This window comes from Geotrypetes seraphini, chromosome 14 (genome assembly GCF_902459505.1).
Source record: "Geotrypetes seraphini chromosome 14, aGeoSer1.1, whole genome shotgun sequence".
Taxonomy (NCBI): domain Eukaryota; kingdom Metazoa; phylum Chordata; class Amphibia; order Gymnophiona; family Dermophiidae; genus Geotrypetes; species Geotrypetes seraphini.
This window is the reverse complement of record NC_047097.1, coordinates 62,425-80,069: the sequence shown is the minus strand read 5'-3', so window position 1 is coordinate 80,069 and position 17,645 is coordinate 62,425. Positions and strand designations below refer to the sequence as shown.

The 17,645-nt window shown below is 44.7% G+C and overlaps 1 protein-coding gene across 1 annotated transcript in view; it reads left to right on the top strand.

Moving 5' to 3' along the window:
• The window catches only part of RNF20 (ring finger protein 20), a 170,989-nt gene extending 159,624 nt beyond the window's left edge, over positions 1 to 11,365 (top strand). Inside the window, exon 20 of the mRNA XM_033919511.1 lies at positions 10,565 to 11,365. Coding sequence (XP_033775402.1) covers positions 10,565 to 10,741 — 177 coding nt within the window. The 3' untranslated portion in view covers positions 10,742 to 11,365. The remainder of the gene's footprint in view (positions 1 to 10,564) is intronic.
• The last annotated feature ends 6,280 nt before the right edge of the window (positions 11,366 to 17,645 follow it).

Below are 17,645 nucleotides of genomic sequence, written 5' to 3'. Positions count from 1 at the left end.
TGCTGCCTCCTGTAATCCAGCCTGGGCAATCAGCAGTCTCCCATGAGATCGAGTCCCTGCCTGTGCATCGAGCTCAAGCTTCACACTCTATGCAAGGAGCAGAGTCTTTGCGAGTGTCTCGACAGGAATTCTCACACTCCATACAAGGAGCAGATTCTTTGGGAGTGCTTCGAGATTCCTTGATCCAATCCACTGTGTTTCGATCTACAGCTTCTAGCTGTATCCATTCACCAGTAGCATTGCCTATTTCCATACATAGGGTGAAGTCTCCTCGATCCTTGAGACCTGTTTCCAGACACCACTCTCGTTGTCGATTGAGGCCTTCATCTAGACATCATCGAGGCGCAGATCTTCCTCTAAAGATCATCGAGGCTTCTTCATCTAGGCCTCATTCCAGACCTTCCAGCTCTTCGAGGCCTCCAATTCCTCACTCGAGGTCACCAGTTCCAGACCCTGAGGAATCAGCTGCTTCCATTGCCTCCTCCAAGTCTCCATATTCTTTGGATTGCCACTTCTCCAGAGAGGCTTCACCTTCGTTCTCGAGGTCATAGAGTCCCTCTCGAGGCAGGGCCTTAGCGGATCAGCTGTCTTTCTCGTCCTTCCTTCGTCAGATGGCTGATGACCTGGAAATTCAGTTAGATGCTGGTTCTAAATACTCTAAGGAGTATCTCGAGGTCATGCATCTACCTCAGCCTCCTGCAGAGTTAATTCAGCTTCCTCTTAACAAGCTTTTGTCTCAAACTTTCAAACGTTGTCTGGAGACTCCTTATACCTGCTGTTCCAGGCAAATTGGACTCGAGGTATAGAACACTGCATTGCAAAGGGTTTGAGAATTTGCAATTATCTCACCAATCCCTTCTTGTGGAATCCTCTTTTAAAAGAACCCATCCTTCCAAGGTCTATGCTACAGTTCCTCCTGGAAGGGAGGGTAAGACCATGGACAGGTTTGGACGTCGTCTATATCAAAATGCTATGATGTCCTTCAAAGTCCTCAATAACAACTTTGTCTTCGTTACTTATCTCAAGTTCTTCATTGATATTCTCCCAGGTTTTCTGAAGAACCTGGATCAACATAGACATTTCGAGTTCCAAGAAGTCACTGCTACTCTGTCGCAACTCAGATTGCATCTTCTCCAATCATCTTATGATGCCTTTGAGCTGTCAGCCAGGGCCACTGCTTTCTCTGTAGCAATACACCGCTTGGCCTGGCTTCAAACCATTGACATGGATCCTAATCTTCAGGACTGTCTGGCTAACATTCCTTGTCAGGGCAATGACAAGATGACTCCATAGAGGCTGCCACTAAGAAGTTGTATGAATATGAAAAATCTTTTGCTTGCATTGTCAGACCAAAGTCAATGCCAGCTCCTGCAAAACCTACACGCCCTACTCCGGTTTTCCAGAGGCGTTATACTCCAAGGGCGGCTCCTTACACTCGAGCACCTCCAAAGAAACCGCAGAAGCAACAGAAACCTCAGCCTTCTGCTGCACCTAAGGCTGTGCAGCCTTTTTGACTGTCTAAAACAGAGCATAACCCATTGTTCTGCTTCTGTCCTCCTTCCCCCATAGGAGGTCATCTCCATCTTTTTTACCACCGATGGGAGACCATTACATCCGACCTCTGGGTGCTGTCGATCATCAGAGAAGGATACTCTCTTCATTTCACTCAGGTTCCACCAGAGCTTCCTCCAAGAGAGTATCCTTCCAATCCATCCCAGACCGCCCTTCTTCTTCAGGAAGCTCAAGCTCTGCTTCGTCTCCGTGCCATCGAAGAAGTTCCTTTGGAACAGCAGAGCAGGGGGGTTTTAACTCCCATTACTTCTTAGTTCTGAAGAAGATGGGCGATCTGAGACTCATTTTGGATCTCAGGGCTCTCAACAAATTTTTAGTCAAAGAAAAATTTTGCATTTTGTCCCTGGCGTCCCTTTACCCTCTTCTAGATCAGAATGATTGGTTATGTTCTCTGGATCTCAAGGAGGCCTATACTCGCATCCCCATTCATCGGACCTCCCGTCAGTACCTCAGATTTTGGGTGGGGAATCTGCATTATCAATACAGAGTGCTACCCTTTGGCCTGGCTTCATCTCCCAGAGTGTTTACCAAGTGCCTGATGGTGGTAGCAGCAGCTCTAAGGAACCATGGTCTTCATGTATTTCCCTACCTAGACGACTGGCTCATCAAAGATTCAACATCTCAGGGGGTTATTGTAGCGACCTAACGGACTACATGGTTCCTACAAAGCTTGGGATTTGAAATCAACTTTCCTAAATCTCAACTTCAGCCCTCTCAGAATCTACAATTCTGTTCTGGATATTGTTCTGGATACTGTCCATCTTAGAGCATTCCTTCCTACAATTCTGTTCTGGAGCTGTTCTGGATACTGCCCATCTCAGAGCATTTATTCCGCAACAGCGTCTGGAAGCTCTCCTTCAACTCTGTCATGCAGTGTCTTCCCGCTCTTCAATCTCAGCAAGACACATGATGGTACTACTACCGTGTTTCCCCGATGGTAAGACACTGTCTTATTTTTTTTGGAAGGCCAAAATATGCTCTAGGGCTTATTTTCGGGGGGATGCCTTATTTACCCTTTCATGTCCCCTCTGTATCTCTATCCTTATTCAGTAGGTCCTGCTTACCCTTTCTCTTCTTTGTGTCACTATCTCCATTTTCAGCTTTCCCCCCCTTTTCCTTTGTTACTGCACCCTGTAGCTAGAATCTTTCCACCCTCCCTCCACTCCGGCCCAGCCCAGTATAAAATATTTCCTTTTGTTTCCCTCCCCTCTCTCTTCTGCTCCCTCACCCACGAGTCCTGCATCTGGCCCTCTCCCTTCTACCTGCACCTGGCAACACCCCCCTGCTCCGCGACTCTCTTCAGCAACTTGTCAGCAGCGGTGATCAAGACAAGCTACCGACATCGAGGCCTTCCCTCTACGAGTCCCGCCTTTGTGGAAATAGGAAGTTGAAACAAGCGGGACTCGCAGAGGGTAGGCCCCGACGTCAGAAGCTTGTGTCGATCGCTGCTGCTGAGTTGCCGAAGAGAGCCGTGGAGCAGGGGATGTGGCCGGAAGCAGGTAGAAGGGAGAGGGAGATAGGAAGGCTGTAGATCTCCGGAGCATGACACCGACCCCGGCCAGGATGATTTCTTTTTCAGGCGTGCATCTTACAAGTCCGGCGTCGCGGCGGGAAATAGCCATGCTGAGCAGTGAGCTCAGCATGGCTATTTCCCGCCGCGACGCCGGACTTGTAAGATGCACGCCTGCGTGACACACTACCGGAGCCACGGCAAAGGTGGAAAAGAGCCGCGGGTTGCCGACCCCCGCGGTAGACGGAGGGACCACACGGAGTCACCCACCGTACCACCCGATTCGGGTAAGCGCAGGTATCGGTGGGTGGCTTATTTGCGGGGGGGTGGAGGGGGTGCCTTATTTTACAATTTTTTCTAAAAAGGGGGGGCTGTCTTATTTGATGGCCCTGCCTTATCATCGGGGAAACACGGTAGGTCACATGGCCTCCACAGTACACGTGACTCCTTTTACCAGACTTCACCTCAGAATTCCTCAGTGGACCTTGGCATCTCAATGGACGCAGGCTTGCGAACCACTCTCTCGACACATTACAGTCACTCCTTCGTTGAGACAGTCTCTCCGCTGGTGGATGCTCTCTTCCAACCTCTCAAGAGGCTTGATGTTTCAAACGCCCCCTCAACAGAAGGTCCTCACGACAGATTCCTCAACTTACGCTTGAGGGGCTCATCTCGATGGTCTCTGTACTCAAGGCCACTGGACCAGTATGGATCGTCAGTGTCACATCAATCTTTTGGAACTCAGAGCGATCTTGCATTCCCTCTCATTCTCAAGACTCTTCTCAAGTTGAAGAACGATCATGCCACCATGATTATGATAGGTCCTCGGTGGCTGAGACAACCTTGATACTCCTTTCTACTTCAACTCAGCAGCAGGGAGCCATACCTTCTACCAGTTTTTCCTTCTCTGTTTACACAGAGTCAAGGATCTCTGCTTCATCCCAACCTGCAGTCTCTACACCTGACAGCTTGGTACCTCTCAACATAACTCCTCTTCAGTTTCCTCAACCTGTAAGAGACATTTTAGAGGCTTCTAGAAAGCCTGCCACTAGACAATGCTACCACCAAAAATGGACTAGATTTTCTACGTGGTGCATCTCTCATGATAAGGAGCCTCAAGATTCTTCCTTATCTTCTGTGTTAGATTATCCTTTGCACTTATCCTCCTCTGGCCTCAAGTCTACATCGATCCGATCCATCTCAGTGCAATTGCTATTTTCCATCAGCCTCTCTGCTCATCCGGTGGTTTCCACATTTATGAAAGGTCTTTTCAATGTCAAACCTCCTCTCAGACCGCCTCCAGTGGTTTGGGATCTCAGTGTTGTTCTTGCTCAATTGATGAAGCCTCCATTTGAACCAATGTCTCCGGCTCATCTGAAGTATCTTACTTGGAAAGTGGTCTTTCTCATTGCCCTCACATCTGCTCAACGAGTCAGTGAGCTGCAAGTTTTAGTTGCTGAACCACCTTTCTCAATTCTCCAAAATGACAAGGTGGTCCTCCGTACTCATCCTAAATTATTATCTAAAGTGGTTTCAGAATTTCATCTCAACCAATCTATTGTACTTCCAGTGTTTTTTCCAAGACCTCATTCTCATCCTGGAGAATCAGCTCTTCATACTCTGGACTGTAAACGTGCTTTAGCCTTCTACTTAGAACGCACCAAACCACACAGAACTGCTCCTCAATTTTCTGTCTCCTTCGATCCAAACAAGTTGGGACATCCAATCTCTAAGCGTACCATCTCCAACTGGATGGCTGCTTGTATCTCTTTCTGCTATGCCAGGCTGGACTACAACTACAGAGTTGAGTCACAGCCCACAAAGTCAGAGCCATGGCGGCTTCAGTAGCTTTCCTCAGATCTACTCCTAGTGAGGAAATTTGCAAAGCTGCTACCTGGTCCTCGGTTCATACTTTCATCTCTCACTATTGTCGGGATGTTTTCTCCAGACGGGATGGCCATTTTGGCTAGAGAGTATTACAAAATTTATTCTCCCAAGTTGCCAACACTCACACCATCCCATTCTGGCTAATTTGGAAGTCACCCATATGTGGGATAAAACACAGTTACTTACTGTAACAGGTGTTAATCCAGGGACAGCAGGCAGCTATTCTCACAACCCACCCACCTCCCCTGGTTGGCTTCTCTGCTAGCTATCTGAACTGAGGAGACTCGCCCTGTGGTGGGCTGGAAGGCACTTGCGCATGCGCGGTGCTGTTGACTCAAAACTTCTACATTTCTACAAGCAAATCTGCTTGCGAGACTGTCCGCATCCGGGCTCCGTGGATGATGTCACCCATATGTGAGAATAGTTGCCTACTGTCTCTGGATAACAACTGTTATGGTAAGTAACTGTGTTTTCTCTGAGGCAACCAGGAAGAGGACAGTAGTATTATGGAAATGATTGCTATGTGGAACGTGATAGTGCACCTCTGAGGTGGTGGGGGAGAGGATAATAGCCATGCAGAGCATAATACTGCCCTTATGACACAGTAGGGCTCAATGGGCCAGATTCTATAAGTGGACTTAAGCGTCGTAGAGGTAAGTGCCAATATAGTAGACACCATAATCAGTCACCACCATATTTGGACAAATACCTAACACCTTACTCAACAACACGTCCATTACATTCCTCATAACAAAATCTCTTAGGCTCAGATTCTCAAAACTTTAACACCGTTGCTAAATCGTTTACCAATGGTTTAGCCTGTATGCATTTTAGTGGTAGATTATCAAAACGGATTATCTCTGTCAATAGCGAGCTTTCTAGCAGTTTTCGACAGTGACATGCAAATGGGCTCTTCAACATTGAAATGAGCTCTCCAGTGGATTCTTAAAACATGCCAAGACATTTTCTAAAAGTGGTGTCGGCTTTTGGCAACAAAAATAAGCGACTGGTCCATGGGTGCCGGTCAGTGTCAGAGACTGCTAAAAGTGTTGTGATGCAGCAGGAGAAATGCCCATTCTCTCGCTGCCCTGAAATCCCGGCCACACGTAACCCACCCCCCCACCCCCTCCAGAAGTGGGAGAGATACCCATGCTCCCCCGCTGGTAAGTGACCCCCCTGCCAAAGAATGGCCCTCCCCCGTCTCCAAAGCCCCATTTCCCCCATCTCCGATGCCCCTTCTCCCTTACCTCAAAATAGATGCTCGGTGGGACGTGGTCTCCCTCCTCCAAGCTGGCCTGTGTCAGGCCAAGATGCACCGGGGAGGAGAAGGCCCATTTTAGACTATGCAGGCCAGTTGGGAGTAGGGAGCTGTGTCCCTCTGAGATAAGGGGGAAGGGGCGTCGGAGATGGGGAGGGGGTCTTCTTTGGCAGGGGCGTTACTTGCTAGCGGGGGAGAGTGGGCATCTCTTCCGCTGCGGGGGTGGATGTTTGGCACGCGTCCGGGATTTCATGGCAGTGGGAGTGTAGGCATCTCTCCTGCTGTGGGGATTGTGACACGCGGCCGAACTTTCAGGGCAGCAGGAGAGTATGGGCATCTCTCCTGCTGCAGGGGGGATGGTTTATTGGTTGACAGTGGGAGAGACTGAACATCTGTCCCGCTGTTGTTGGGGGGGGGGGGGGTTCTTGATGCATTTTTTTCTGCACATGTGCCCATCGCTATCACCATCGATGGTCACATGCAAATTTAGCGAATCTTTGCTGCTGTCCGCTGACCTCATTTGCATGCGCGATGTTTTAAGACTATCTCACTTTTTTCAGTTCACTATCAAAACAGCTGCATTAGCAGACCGTTGCTTTTTAACGCAGGTTTTTGAGAATCCTGGCCTTAGTAATTTCATCAATTAGACAAATAATTTATTCATCTACAAGAAACCAGTCTTTAGCAGTTATCAGTCCTCAACTTTGGAACACTCTTCCAAATCACATTTGAATAGTACAAAATCTTGAATGCTTTAAAACATCATTAAAAACTTTTCTGTTCACAAATGCATATTACATTACATTACATTAGGGATTTCTATTCTGCCATTACCTTGAGGTTCAAGGCGAATTACAAGTGGTTTGTCAGGACATTAGAAGTATTTAGGGAGTAGTTTGTACATTTCTTTGAGTTGCTAAGGATTACATTTGAATTGTCATGGTATTAGAAGTACATATGGAGTAGTTGCAGGTGATGCTTGGGACATTTCTGATTGAGTTATTTCGGTTTTATGTGTTTTTTGAATAGAAGGGTTTTTTATTTCTTTTTTGAAGGTTTTGTAGTCTACGGTCGAGGTCAATAAGTTGTAGAGTTGGATGTCAAGTGGTGCAGCTCAAGTGGCTAGGAGGTTGTCGTACAGTTTTTTTCTTTTGACGTTTTTGGTTGGAGGGTGTATGAATAGTGCATGGGTTCTCCTATGTCTGGTTGAGGTGGATTGAATTAGTCAATTGTTCCAATAAGCTGGGCTGTCTCCATTTATTGCTTTAAATAGTAGGCAGTAAAATTTGAAGTGTACTCTCACTTATATTGGGAGCCAATGTGAGTCGTGGTATGCCTCTGTGACGTGGTCAAATTTCTTCAGTGAGAAGACCAGTCTTAGGTCCGTGTTTTGTATTGTTTGTAGTTGTTTTATCATGGTTGCTGTGCAGGGGATATATAGTATGTTACAGTAGTCTATGAGACCTAGGATTAGGGATTGCACCAAGAGTTGGAATTGTTTTCTGTCAAATAATTTTCTGACTTGCCTCAGGTTTCTCATGACTACGAATGATTTTTTATTGTTTTGATTTGTGGCTGCATTGTACATACAGCCTCTGTCTATTAGCACTCCCAAGAGTTTTAAAGTTGGATGGATGTGGTATGTTGTAGAGTTTATGACAAGGTTTGTTACGGTTGGGATTTTGTTATTTTCGAGTAGGATGAAGTTTGTTTTGTCCTGATTCAGTTTCAGTTTGTGGACTTTCATCCATGCTGCCACTGTTTCAAGTATTCTGTGTATTGTGTCTGCCATGGATGGTGCTGGTTGATCGAAAGGAAGGAGAATGGTGATGTCGTCTGTATAACTGTAGGAGGTTAGACCTTGTTTGTCTAGATAGGAGCCGAGAGCGGCAATGTATAGGTTGAAGAGTGTGGGAGAAAGAGGTGATCCTTGTGGTACTCCACAGGGGTTAGACCAGTGGTCTTAAACTCGAACCCTTAGCGGGGCCACATTTTGGATTTGTAGTACTTGGAGGGCGGCAGAAAACAATAGTTAATGTCTTATTAAAGAAATGACAACTTTGCATGAGGTAAAACTCTTTATAGTTTATAAATCTTGTCATTAACTATTTTTTTCTGCGGCCCTCCAAGTACCCTATTTTTTTCTGCAGCCCTCACATTTAAAGTTTAATATCTTTCCTTTCTCAAAACTGACACATTTCAATCACTATATTGAAAATAAAATCATTTTCCCTACCTTTGTTGTCTGGTGACTTTATTTTTCTGTGCATTTAACTATGTTTCCAGGGTCTTCTTGTCCTTTGAATGGTTTTCTCTCCATCTTCACTTTCTGCCTTGTATCCATCTTTATAATAAATAGGAGACTGACTATGTAGATACTATGTACCAGTGGGAAGAGAGCAAATGACTCCTAAAAACGCTCAGAGAAGTGAAACTCTGAAGGGGAGGTGGATACCTTCCCTTGGGGCAAGAGTTTACCGTCCAGTCATTGCATTTTACTTTACAGAACTTCACTTTCTAGCCACTGGTAAAATTGTGAACAGTTTAAATAATTTATAAATTGACAAAAAATTGTTCAAAAAATTATACAAAAAGACTCTTGCTCATTGGAAACTATACACTTATCTGTGCAAGCTTTTTAAAGTTTGTGGTTGTACAGGCTCTTAGGGGTCTCAACGCGGCCCCGTTTCGAATATTCTGCTTCAGGAGACCCGATGCTACACACTGTGACACCTCTGTTGTAACTGCTTCTCTAACATGGTCTGGAAAGAAGCCAGCAAGGATGGATCCGCATCTGAAACCGGACCACCTGCTTTGGCTGGAGGTTCCAAAGTAGCTGTGGAAAGGTGCAACCTTGATTACCACCGCTGGGACCTTCTGCTGAGCTATCTGACCTGAGGATGCAGGGGAAGATACAGCAGGTGTATTCGAAGCAAGAGCTGATGTAAATGAAGAAGGTCTGATGAGGCTCGAGTTCGGAGTCATGGAAGCAGGAGGGCACGAGTCCGCTTTTGAAGTCGAGGGAGTGGTTGAAGAATCCATCCCGAAAAGCTTCTTCACTAAAATCCGATGACGTTTAAAATCTCGAGGTTGAAGAGTAGCACAGCGCTTACACGACTTCAGTTGATGGTCTGGCCCAAGGCACATGAGGCACCAACGGTGTGGGTCCGTAAGAGAAATCACACGCTGGCACTGGCTACACTTCTTGAAACCCATTGCTGGAGTGGTAGGTGTAGGTCTGGTAGTTTGTGTTTCTGTCTGTTGTGATTTGTGTGGATGGGTGGAGAATTCCATTAGTATTTGATATAGTTGGTATTGGGAAGATGTTGTTTGCTGTTGCCTTCCAGTTAGCTAGAATCAGGGCAATCAGTAAGATAGCTTGTGTGTGTTTTTGTGGTGTAGTTAACATTTTGAGAGTAAGCGTGTCTGGTAGTGTGATTGTATGAGACCAAACTGTAGGTTGTAGGTTGGTTAGGTGGGGTTGAAATTGTGGTAGTTCGGTCACTTTTCAGTCGCTTCGCAAAGGTGCTCACTGAGGTGCCTTTGACGTACGCCTTAGACGGTGCGCCGAATGTCTGTGCGCCATTAGGGTTGTGCCTTCCAACTGGCTCAGCGGGATGTAGCGTTGGGGAGGGGTGGAGTGTGCTCCCAACTGCTACTGGAGAAAGGCTCAGTGGGTTGTAGCGTCGAGGAGGGACGGAGTGTGTTTCCATATGACTAATAAAAGCAGGATGCAGGAGATAGAACAGATTCTGATACTGATTATAAGAAAAATAACAAGCTTTAATAAATAATTTAATTGAGCTTCTTCATTCTTTTACTATTGACATTGTAGTTCTATCTTAATTATTTTTACATATAGCAATTTTATGTAAACCACATAGATGTTTTCCCACTGCAGTATATCAAATGTATAATAAACTTGGAAACTTGGTTTTATCTGGTCCTATCTTGCACACCTAGCGATGCCCAAGTTCACTACGTCTCTTCTCCACCCCCACATTTCATTTAGGCATCGGAGAACACCTCAACTTAGGCGTTGCTAGGCGCTGTGTGGATATCTGTGCATAAGTTCAAGTACAAATTAAAATAAGATTTTTAAAATTGTTTTTTATGGCATGGTCAATTACCACACCATTTAACCAATTTAAAAAAAAATGTAACATTCGTGCAGATTTATGGCATTTTAGATGTCTGTGATTAGGGGGCCTAATTTAGGCACCATTTATAGAATCTGGCCCAATGTGTTTTGCTCATGTAGCTGTTCTGTCGTCAGTAGGGAAGAGATTTCTCCTGCTGTTGCTCATATCTCCAGTTTCCTCTCTCCCCTTCCACAGGCTCGCCTGACATGCCCTTGCTGTAACATGCGGAAGATGGATGCTGTCCTCACAAAGTGTTTCCATGTGTTCTGCTTTGAGTGTGTGAAAACACGCTATGACACCCGACAGCGCAAGTGTCCCAAGTGCAATGCTGCCTTTGGTGCCAACGATTTCCACCGCATCTACATAGGATGATGCTTGTACTGTTCCCATCAGAAACGGATCGACTGGCATCCTTCTGCCTCCAGAGACTCTTGTTTATAAGTTGCATCATTTCTCTAAGTATTCCATGTTCTTGTGCTGTTATTTTGACCCCCACCTGTAAGCTGCTTTTTCACCTTTTAGGGAGCCATCGTACATGTCCTTTCCCACTGTCATTCTATGGCTTCTTATGTAGGTTGCTGAAGCACCTCCCTTTAGGGTGACTTTGGTCTCTTGGTGTCACTATCCCTGGGACCGTACCTGCTGCCATCTGATGTTTGAATCGGAGGATCTCTACTGTCTAAGCCTTTCTGGAGTTCATTTCTGTTCACCTTAATTTTATTCACCATTACCAAGCTACTGTCCTTATTGGTCACGGAACATGTAACTGGTGTTGGCAAAAACTGTTTCACTTTGTCCAAGCAGGTCTGCACTTGATGTCTGCTTGAGTCCAGAGGGATCGTGCCTGGACTCGAGTAACCAAACTGCCTCTGAAACTGGGGGTCACCTCTGCAGGAACAGCAATACCTAGTGGACATTATACATTCCAGCTGTATGTTAAAAAGTGCATTTTTTTTCTCTAAGATACAGAAAAAATAAATTCTTGTTTTACTTGCCTTTCTTCTTTAAATAGTTGTATATTTACCGGGATGTCTCCTTTGAGAGTCACAAGAAGCTGAAAATGCAGAATGAAGCATAAATGAGCCTCTGAGCCAACTTGAAAGTGTTGAATGGACTGAATGACACTGAAATCCATGTGTGAGCCCTCGGTTTCTGTTGTGCAGGTGGCTTTCTGGTGGTTCCATTGTATTCATCCCTGCATCGATACTCTTGATTCACATTTGTGCATTTGCATTAACTTTTACACTTGTCTGGAAGGTGTGCCATCCTGACATGAAAAAATCCTGCATTTCACAGCGTGGTTTTATGAATCCATAGGGAGTAGGTCTGTAGTGCTGAAAATTAACACACACAATGAGGATAGAGTAGTGACATCTAGGAGGAGGGGTATTTGATTTCTTCATTACTGTTGTCCAGGACTAACAGAAAACTCCCAGGCAGCCTTATTAATACACCATGCAGAGTGTAGGGGAATTGGCAGTCTTGTTCACCCACAGTATGTGAGGTTCACTCTCTTCCTGTCTAATCAGGAAGAAAACTCCAACTTGTTCTGGGTGTTGGATTTTAGTTCCACTTTGCAGCAAATGTGTTTAAACTAAGCAGCAATTTTTTGGGGGGGGTCCAGGGGATTGTGTTTAATTTTGGAATGTTTTTTAACTGCTGGACACTTGCAGTCAAGTGGTGAGTGATGGTGTGTTGGGTGTGTAAGACATAGCAAGGTTTGAGTGTACTGATTTCTGTTCTCTGATCAGACTCTGGCTTGTAAGTACAGCTGGAATCCCTCCAGTAGGTCTCATGAGATCCTATCAAAGCTTGCAATCTCACGCAGGAAGGAGAGACAGTTTCATAGCTTCTTATGCTTATTCAGGCCATTGTGCACTAAGTTGCACGATCCTTCAACACAATGGTTTGCACAAGAGTTATAACTGAAATAGAAAATTGGGGAGGAAGGCAACAAGAGGGAGACGGATGAGTTTGCACTCCTCTGCCAGCAGGTGGAGAGACTTTTGGCAGGAGTTCTGCAAGTGAGCTGTGCAGTGCCATCTACAATCGGTCTGTTCTCAGTCTCCAGCAGTTGAAGCTGCTAAACCTGTGCAGTCTTTGCTGATGGATTGGATTAGTGGTCTTTTTGTTGTCCTATTTTGGGGGTCTGTCCAATCTCGAGAGTGCTACATTTGGACGGCCAAGTCCCTCCCCCCATTTTCCCACCTCTTTTTTCCTAGTGGTGCCTCAGCTGAACACTTTGTCTAGGGGCAAAAGACTACAGCTTTGAGAGCCAGTGAGGTCTGCTCCTTTGTCAGGTAAAGTTTGGGGGTTTTTTCTGTACAAAAAATAATAAATAAAGAGTCCTGAGGCAGTGCCGGTCTGAAGAGAAGCCTTTAATTGCCCTTAATTGATTTTGATTGCAGTTTTCTTTCTTTCTCCCTAGCTGTTCACAATGAGCATGCCGGCAAACAGAGTTCCCCTTCTTGTGCAAGGCTCGTCAGCAGTGAAGAGGCCCAGGTTTCCCCTATTGCCCACACTGGGGTTTCCCCAGCTGTCGCATCTACCGGCAGTGTGGGAAATCAAGTCTCCTGTGCAATCGATGGTACATTCTAGACAGATGGGTAATATCCCCAAAGCCAGATTTTCCCTTGTGCCTCTGCTGTACTTCACTGGGCTCCACCTACAGTTCTCTTCTTCCGCATGCGTGCCTGCAAAAGTGTTCATTCTGCTCTCCCCATTTTATTCAGTGTATATTTTTTTACCCTTTTCGGGGATTCTGGTGCTAGGAGCAGTTTTTCTGCTCTGTTTGCTTTGAGAACACACAGACTTTGGTCTGTAGCTGATAAACCGATCCCAGTGGATACCTGTTAGCCAGCCTGCATAGTTTTCTTTGAAGCTAAAGGCTGTTCCTGAAGTGATCTCAAGTGCAGGGTGCCTTTTGGAGACTTGGCGGTGTCTCGCAGGGTGCCGGCTTCATCTTCCCACCTCCACCCATCCCGTTGTGCATCCGTTTGTCTGCAGGGGTGGAGGTGCAGTCAGGCATATGGTCTGACTGTGTGACAAATCCACTGCTAATAAACATCTTGCCCTTATGCAGAAGAGCTGACCAGATCAGCAAGCTAGAACCTGATATCGCTGACTACATTACATTACATTAGGGACTTCTATTCCGCCTATACCTTGCAGTTCAAGGCGGATTACAAAAGAGCTAACTGGACATTGGTTACAAGGGAGGAGAGGTAGCTGGATTAATTCCGGAAGAACTTGCAGCTAGAGTGAGTCAGTAAATGACATGCAGGAGGACTCTATTCAGCCTAGAGCTTTTGCCTCCACTGGGTCAGACCAGAGGTCCATCTCGCCCAGCGGTCCGCTCCCGCAGCGGCCCATCAGGTCCGCGACCTGTGAAGTGGTTTCTGACCACTTCTATAACCTACCTCAAGTTCTATCTGTACCCCTCTATCCCCTTTTCCTCCAGGAACCTATCCAAACCCTTCTTGAACCTCTGTACAGATTTCTGGCCTATCACATCCTCCGGAAGCGCGTTCCATGTGTCCACCACCCTCTGGGTAAAAAAGAACTTCCTAGCATTTGTTCTAAACCTGTCCCCCTTCAATTTCTCCGAGTGACCCCTAGTGTTTGTGGCTCCGCTCAGTTTGAAGAATCTGTCCCTATTCACTTTCTCTATGCCCTTTAGGATTTTGAAGGTTTCTATCATGTCCCCTCTAAGTCTCCTTTTCTCCAGGGAGAACAGCCCCAGCATTTTTAACCTGTCAGCGTATGAAAAATTTTCCATACCTTTTATCAGTTTAGTCGCCCTCCTCTGCACTCCCTCTAGTACCGCCATGTCCTTCTTGTGGTACGGCGACCAGTATTGAACACAGTACTCCAGGTGCGGGCGCACCATTGCGCGATACAGCGGCATGATGACTTCTTTCGTCCTGGTTGTGATACCTTTTTTGATGATGCCCAGCATTTTCTTTAGGTTGGGAGACCAATGTTGGACACAGTATTCCAAGTGTGGTCTGACCATTGCCCTATAAAGCGGCATTATAACTTTCTCCGATCTACTCGTGATTCCTTTCTTTATCATGCCTAACATTCTATTTGCTTTCTTTGCCGCTGCCGCACATTGTGCCGACGGCTTCAAGGTTCTATTTATCAGTACACCCAGGTGCTTTTCTTGTTCGCTCTTACCCAGAGTTGCACCTGACATCCTTGTTCTTTCTGCCTAAATGCATTACTTTGCACTTTTCCACATTAAACTTCATCTGCCATTTCTCCGCTCATTTCTCTAACTGACACAATTCACTCTGGAGTTCCTTGCTATCCTTCTGCGATCTGATTGCCTGGCATAGCTTTGTGTCGTTGGCAAACTTGATGATCTCACTGGGAGAGAGAACAGCAAGACCACAAGGGGAAGGGTACAAGAAGGACAGATACTGCTACAAAGTAGGTGGGCAGGGTGCAGGATAGATAGTAGGAGAAAGCCTGTACCTTGGGAAGGGGATACAGGAGGTAAGGAAGAGAGAAAGAAGAAGCTGGATATGGGGAGAGATAAGATGCTGGGCATGGAGGGAGCATAGGAAACAGGGGCCCAAGGGGGACAGTACTGGAGAGGAGAATAGGGATAGGGACACAGAAGAGAGATGCTGGATGAAAGGGTTGTTGAGAAAAGGAGAGATGGTGGATTTTACTATTAGGGGACATATGTCACTATTTCTGTGGTGTTGCATTGTGTGCAAAGTCTGTCTTTATGGCGGTTCAGTTTAACTTTTGTCTATATATTTCTAATTTGTAGTTTGTGATGTGATATATTCCATACTGGTCAAGGGTATATCTGTGTTCTATGTGTATGAAAAAGACATGGTTTCCTATTAGCATTGACTGTTCAGGATCGATCTGTACTAAAGCAGTTTGTTTAGTTTTACAATGGGTGTATTGATGTTCTAGTTCTCACTGCAGTGTTTAAGATGTTGCCTTTTCCTAAGTGTACCCTTGTGGTTTGACTCATATAGAGGAGGGGCTGTTAAAAAATGATCAGCCCCGGATGTCAAATATGCTAGGTATGCCACTGACGGCGCCTAGGGTCCTTAGTCTGTGATTGACACATGGAAGGTGCCACTAAAAGAATCATCTCCCAAATATTTACTTATTTTAATATGATAAACTTTGTTTTAATATAATTAGAGCAAAGTTTTGATTAGGAAGATTGTTTTATTTTCATGACTTTTTTCACTGCTTGTTTCACATCATTGTTCCTGAGACTATAGATCATAGGATTCACCATAGGGATTATCATTGTATAAACAACAGACGCAATTCTATTTTTGTTTAGTGAGTAATGAGAACCAGGAAATACATGCATAAAGATAAGACTCCCAAAATATAAAGTCACTGTAATGAAATGGGAGGCACAGGTGGAAAAGGCTTTGCGTCTTCCCTCTGAAGAGCGGATTTTCAGGATAGTGGAGATTATGTAAATATAAGAAACAAATACTGCTGTAATACTGATTAAGAGAACAATGAAACAAATGGCAGTAAGCACCATCTCATTGATGAAGATATCGGAGCAGGAGAGCTTTAAAACTGGAAGAGGATCGCAAAAGAAATTACTAATCTTATTGGGTCCACAGAATGACACAGAAAAGGAGTTACTTGTATGTAATGTAGAAAGTGCCACACTTATTATATATGAAATGGTCACCAGTAGGATGCAAACCCTCTTGTTCATAACAACGAGATAAAGTAATGGGTTACATATAGCCACGTAACGATCATACGCCATCACCGCAAGAAGGAAGCACTCCGCAATTGTCAAAGTTACACAAAAGTACATCTGTATAACACACCCAAGAAAAGAGATGCCTTTTATCTCCAGCATTAAGTTGACCAAAGTCTTTGGAGCAATGATAAAAGAATAACATAAATCTATTAATGATAAGTTGCTGATAAAAAAATACATGGGTGTGTGAAGTTGAGGAGTAATCTTAATTATTGTGACAATGCTGATATTTCCCAGTAGAGTAAGAAGAAACACAAACAAAAAAACTATGAAGAGAAAACTCTTTAGATTATGAAGGTCAGCAAATCCTATCAAGATGAACTCATGCACTGAGGTTTGGTTTCTTAGTGTCATTTCTCCAGAAAGCAGCTGAATATCCACTGTAGAAATAAAAAAAGACATAAAACCAATATTAGTCACCCAGCAAGCAAAGAAAATGAAGGCATATGGCCTACCCATTCTTCCCATCAATACTATCTACTATCACTTCCTGATCCTTAAAGATATTATGCATTTATTCCCAGTTTTCTTGAATTCAGATACAGGGCTGAATTCTCAAAACTTACTATGCCTTTAACGATGGTTGCTAAACCGGTTCTAGCTGGTTTAGTGTGCCAATACTTTATCTGTCAGAACGGCTCACCTTGGTCTTTTCTGAGCTTCCTAGCAGACTCCAACTCTGTCATGTAAATGGAGCACAACCAGGTCATTAATATTAAAATTGTGGTAAAATGGGCAACAATGTGCTACATTTGTAGGCAAACTTTTCCGGCATGTTCTGAGCCTTACTTTTTCCGTAGCCTGTTTCCGATCAATGCCTGAACGCCGATTGGAAAGGCTTGGCAGCTCAGACCCCCCATCCCTAAAAAAAATAAAAACAAAAAAAAACCCTGATTCCTCCTTCCCTCCCGCTGATCCCCCTTTCCCAGGGCTGTTCGAAGAAACTGACAATCACCACTTTACAAATTAACAAATAGAAATAAAACAAAAATTGGAAATAAGAATATACCGTTTTATTGGACTAATCCGCTATTTCATGGAACTACTCAAAAGAAACCTGTCGATTTACAATTAATCCAAAATACTGCCATCAAGCTCATTCACAATGCAAAAAAAAAATTCAATCACTTAACTCCGTTACTCTGTAAGGCCCACTGGCTCCCTATCTTGCATCGAATAATTTATAAAATTCTTCTACTCATATTCAAGATTAAACTCACACACTCCCCATCATTCCTAGGCAAGCATCTCATCCCATATGCTTCTCCTTGGGCTCTGAGGTCTACTGATCAAAATCTGCTGATTATTCGCTCACTTAAATAACTTTTCTACACTCAAAACCCTATTTTCTCAGTCATAGCCCCCTCCCTCTGGAATGCAACGCCACCACACCTCCGTTTGGAAAACTCTCTCGACAAATTTAAAATCAAACTCAAAACCTTTTTATTCCATGCCTATCAAAACTAAAGACAAGATCATTTCTTCACACTTCTTCAACTGTTAAAGAAA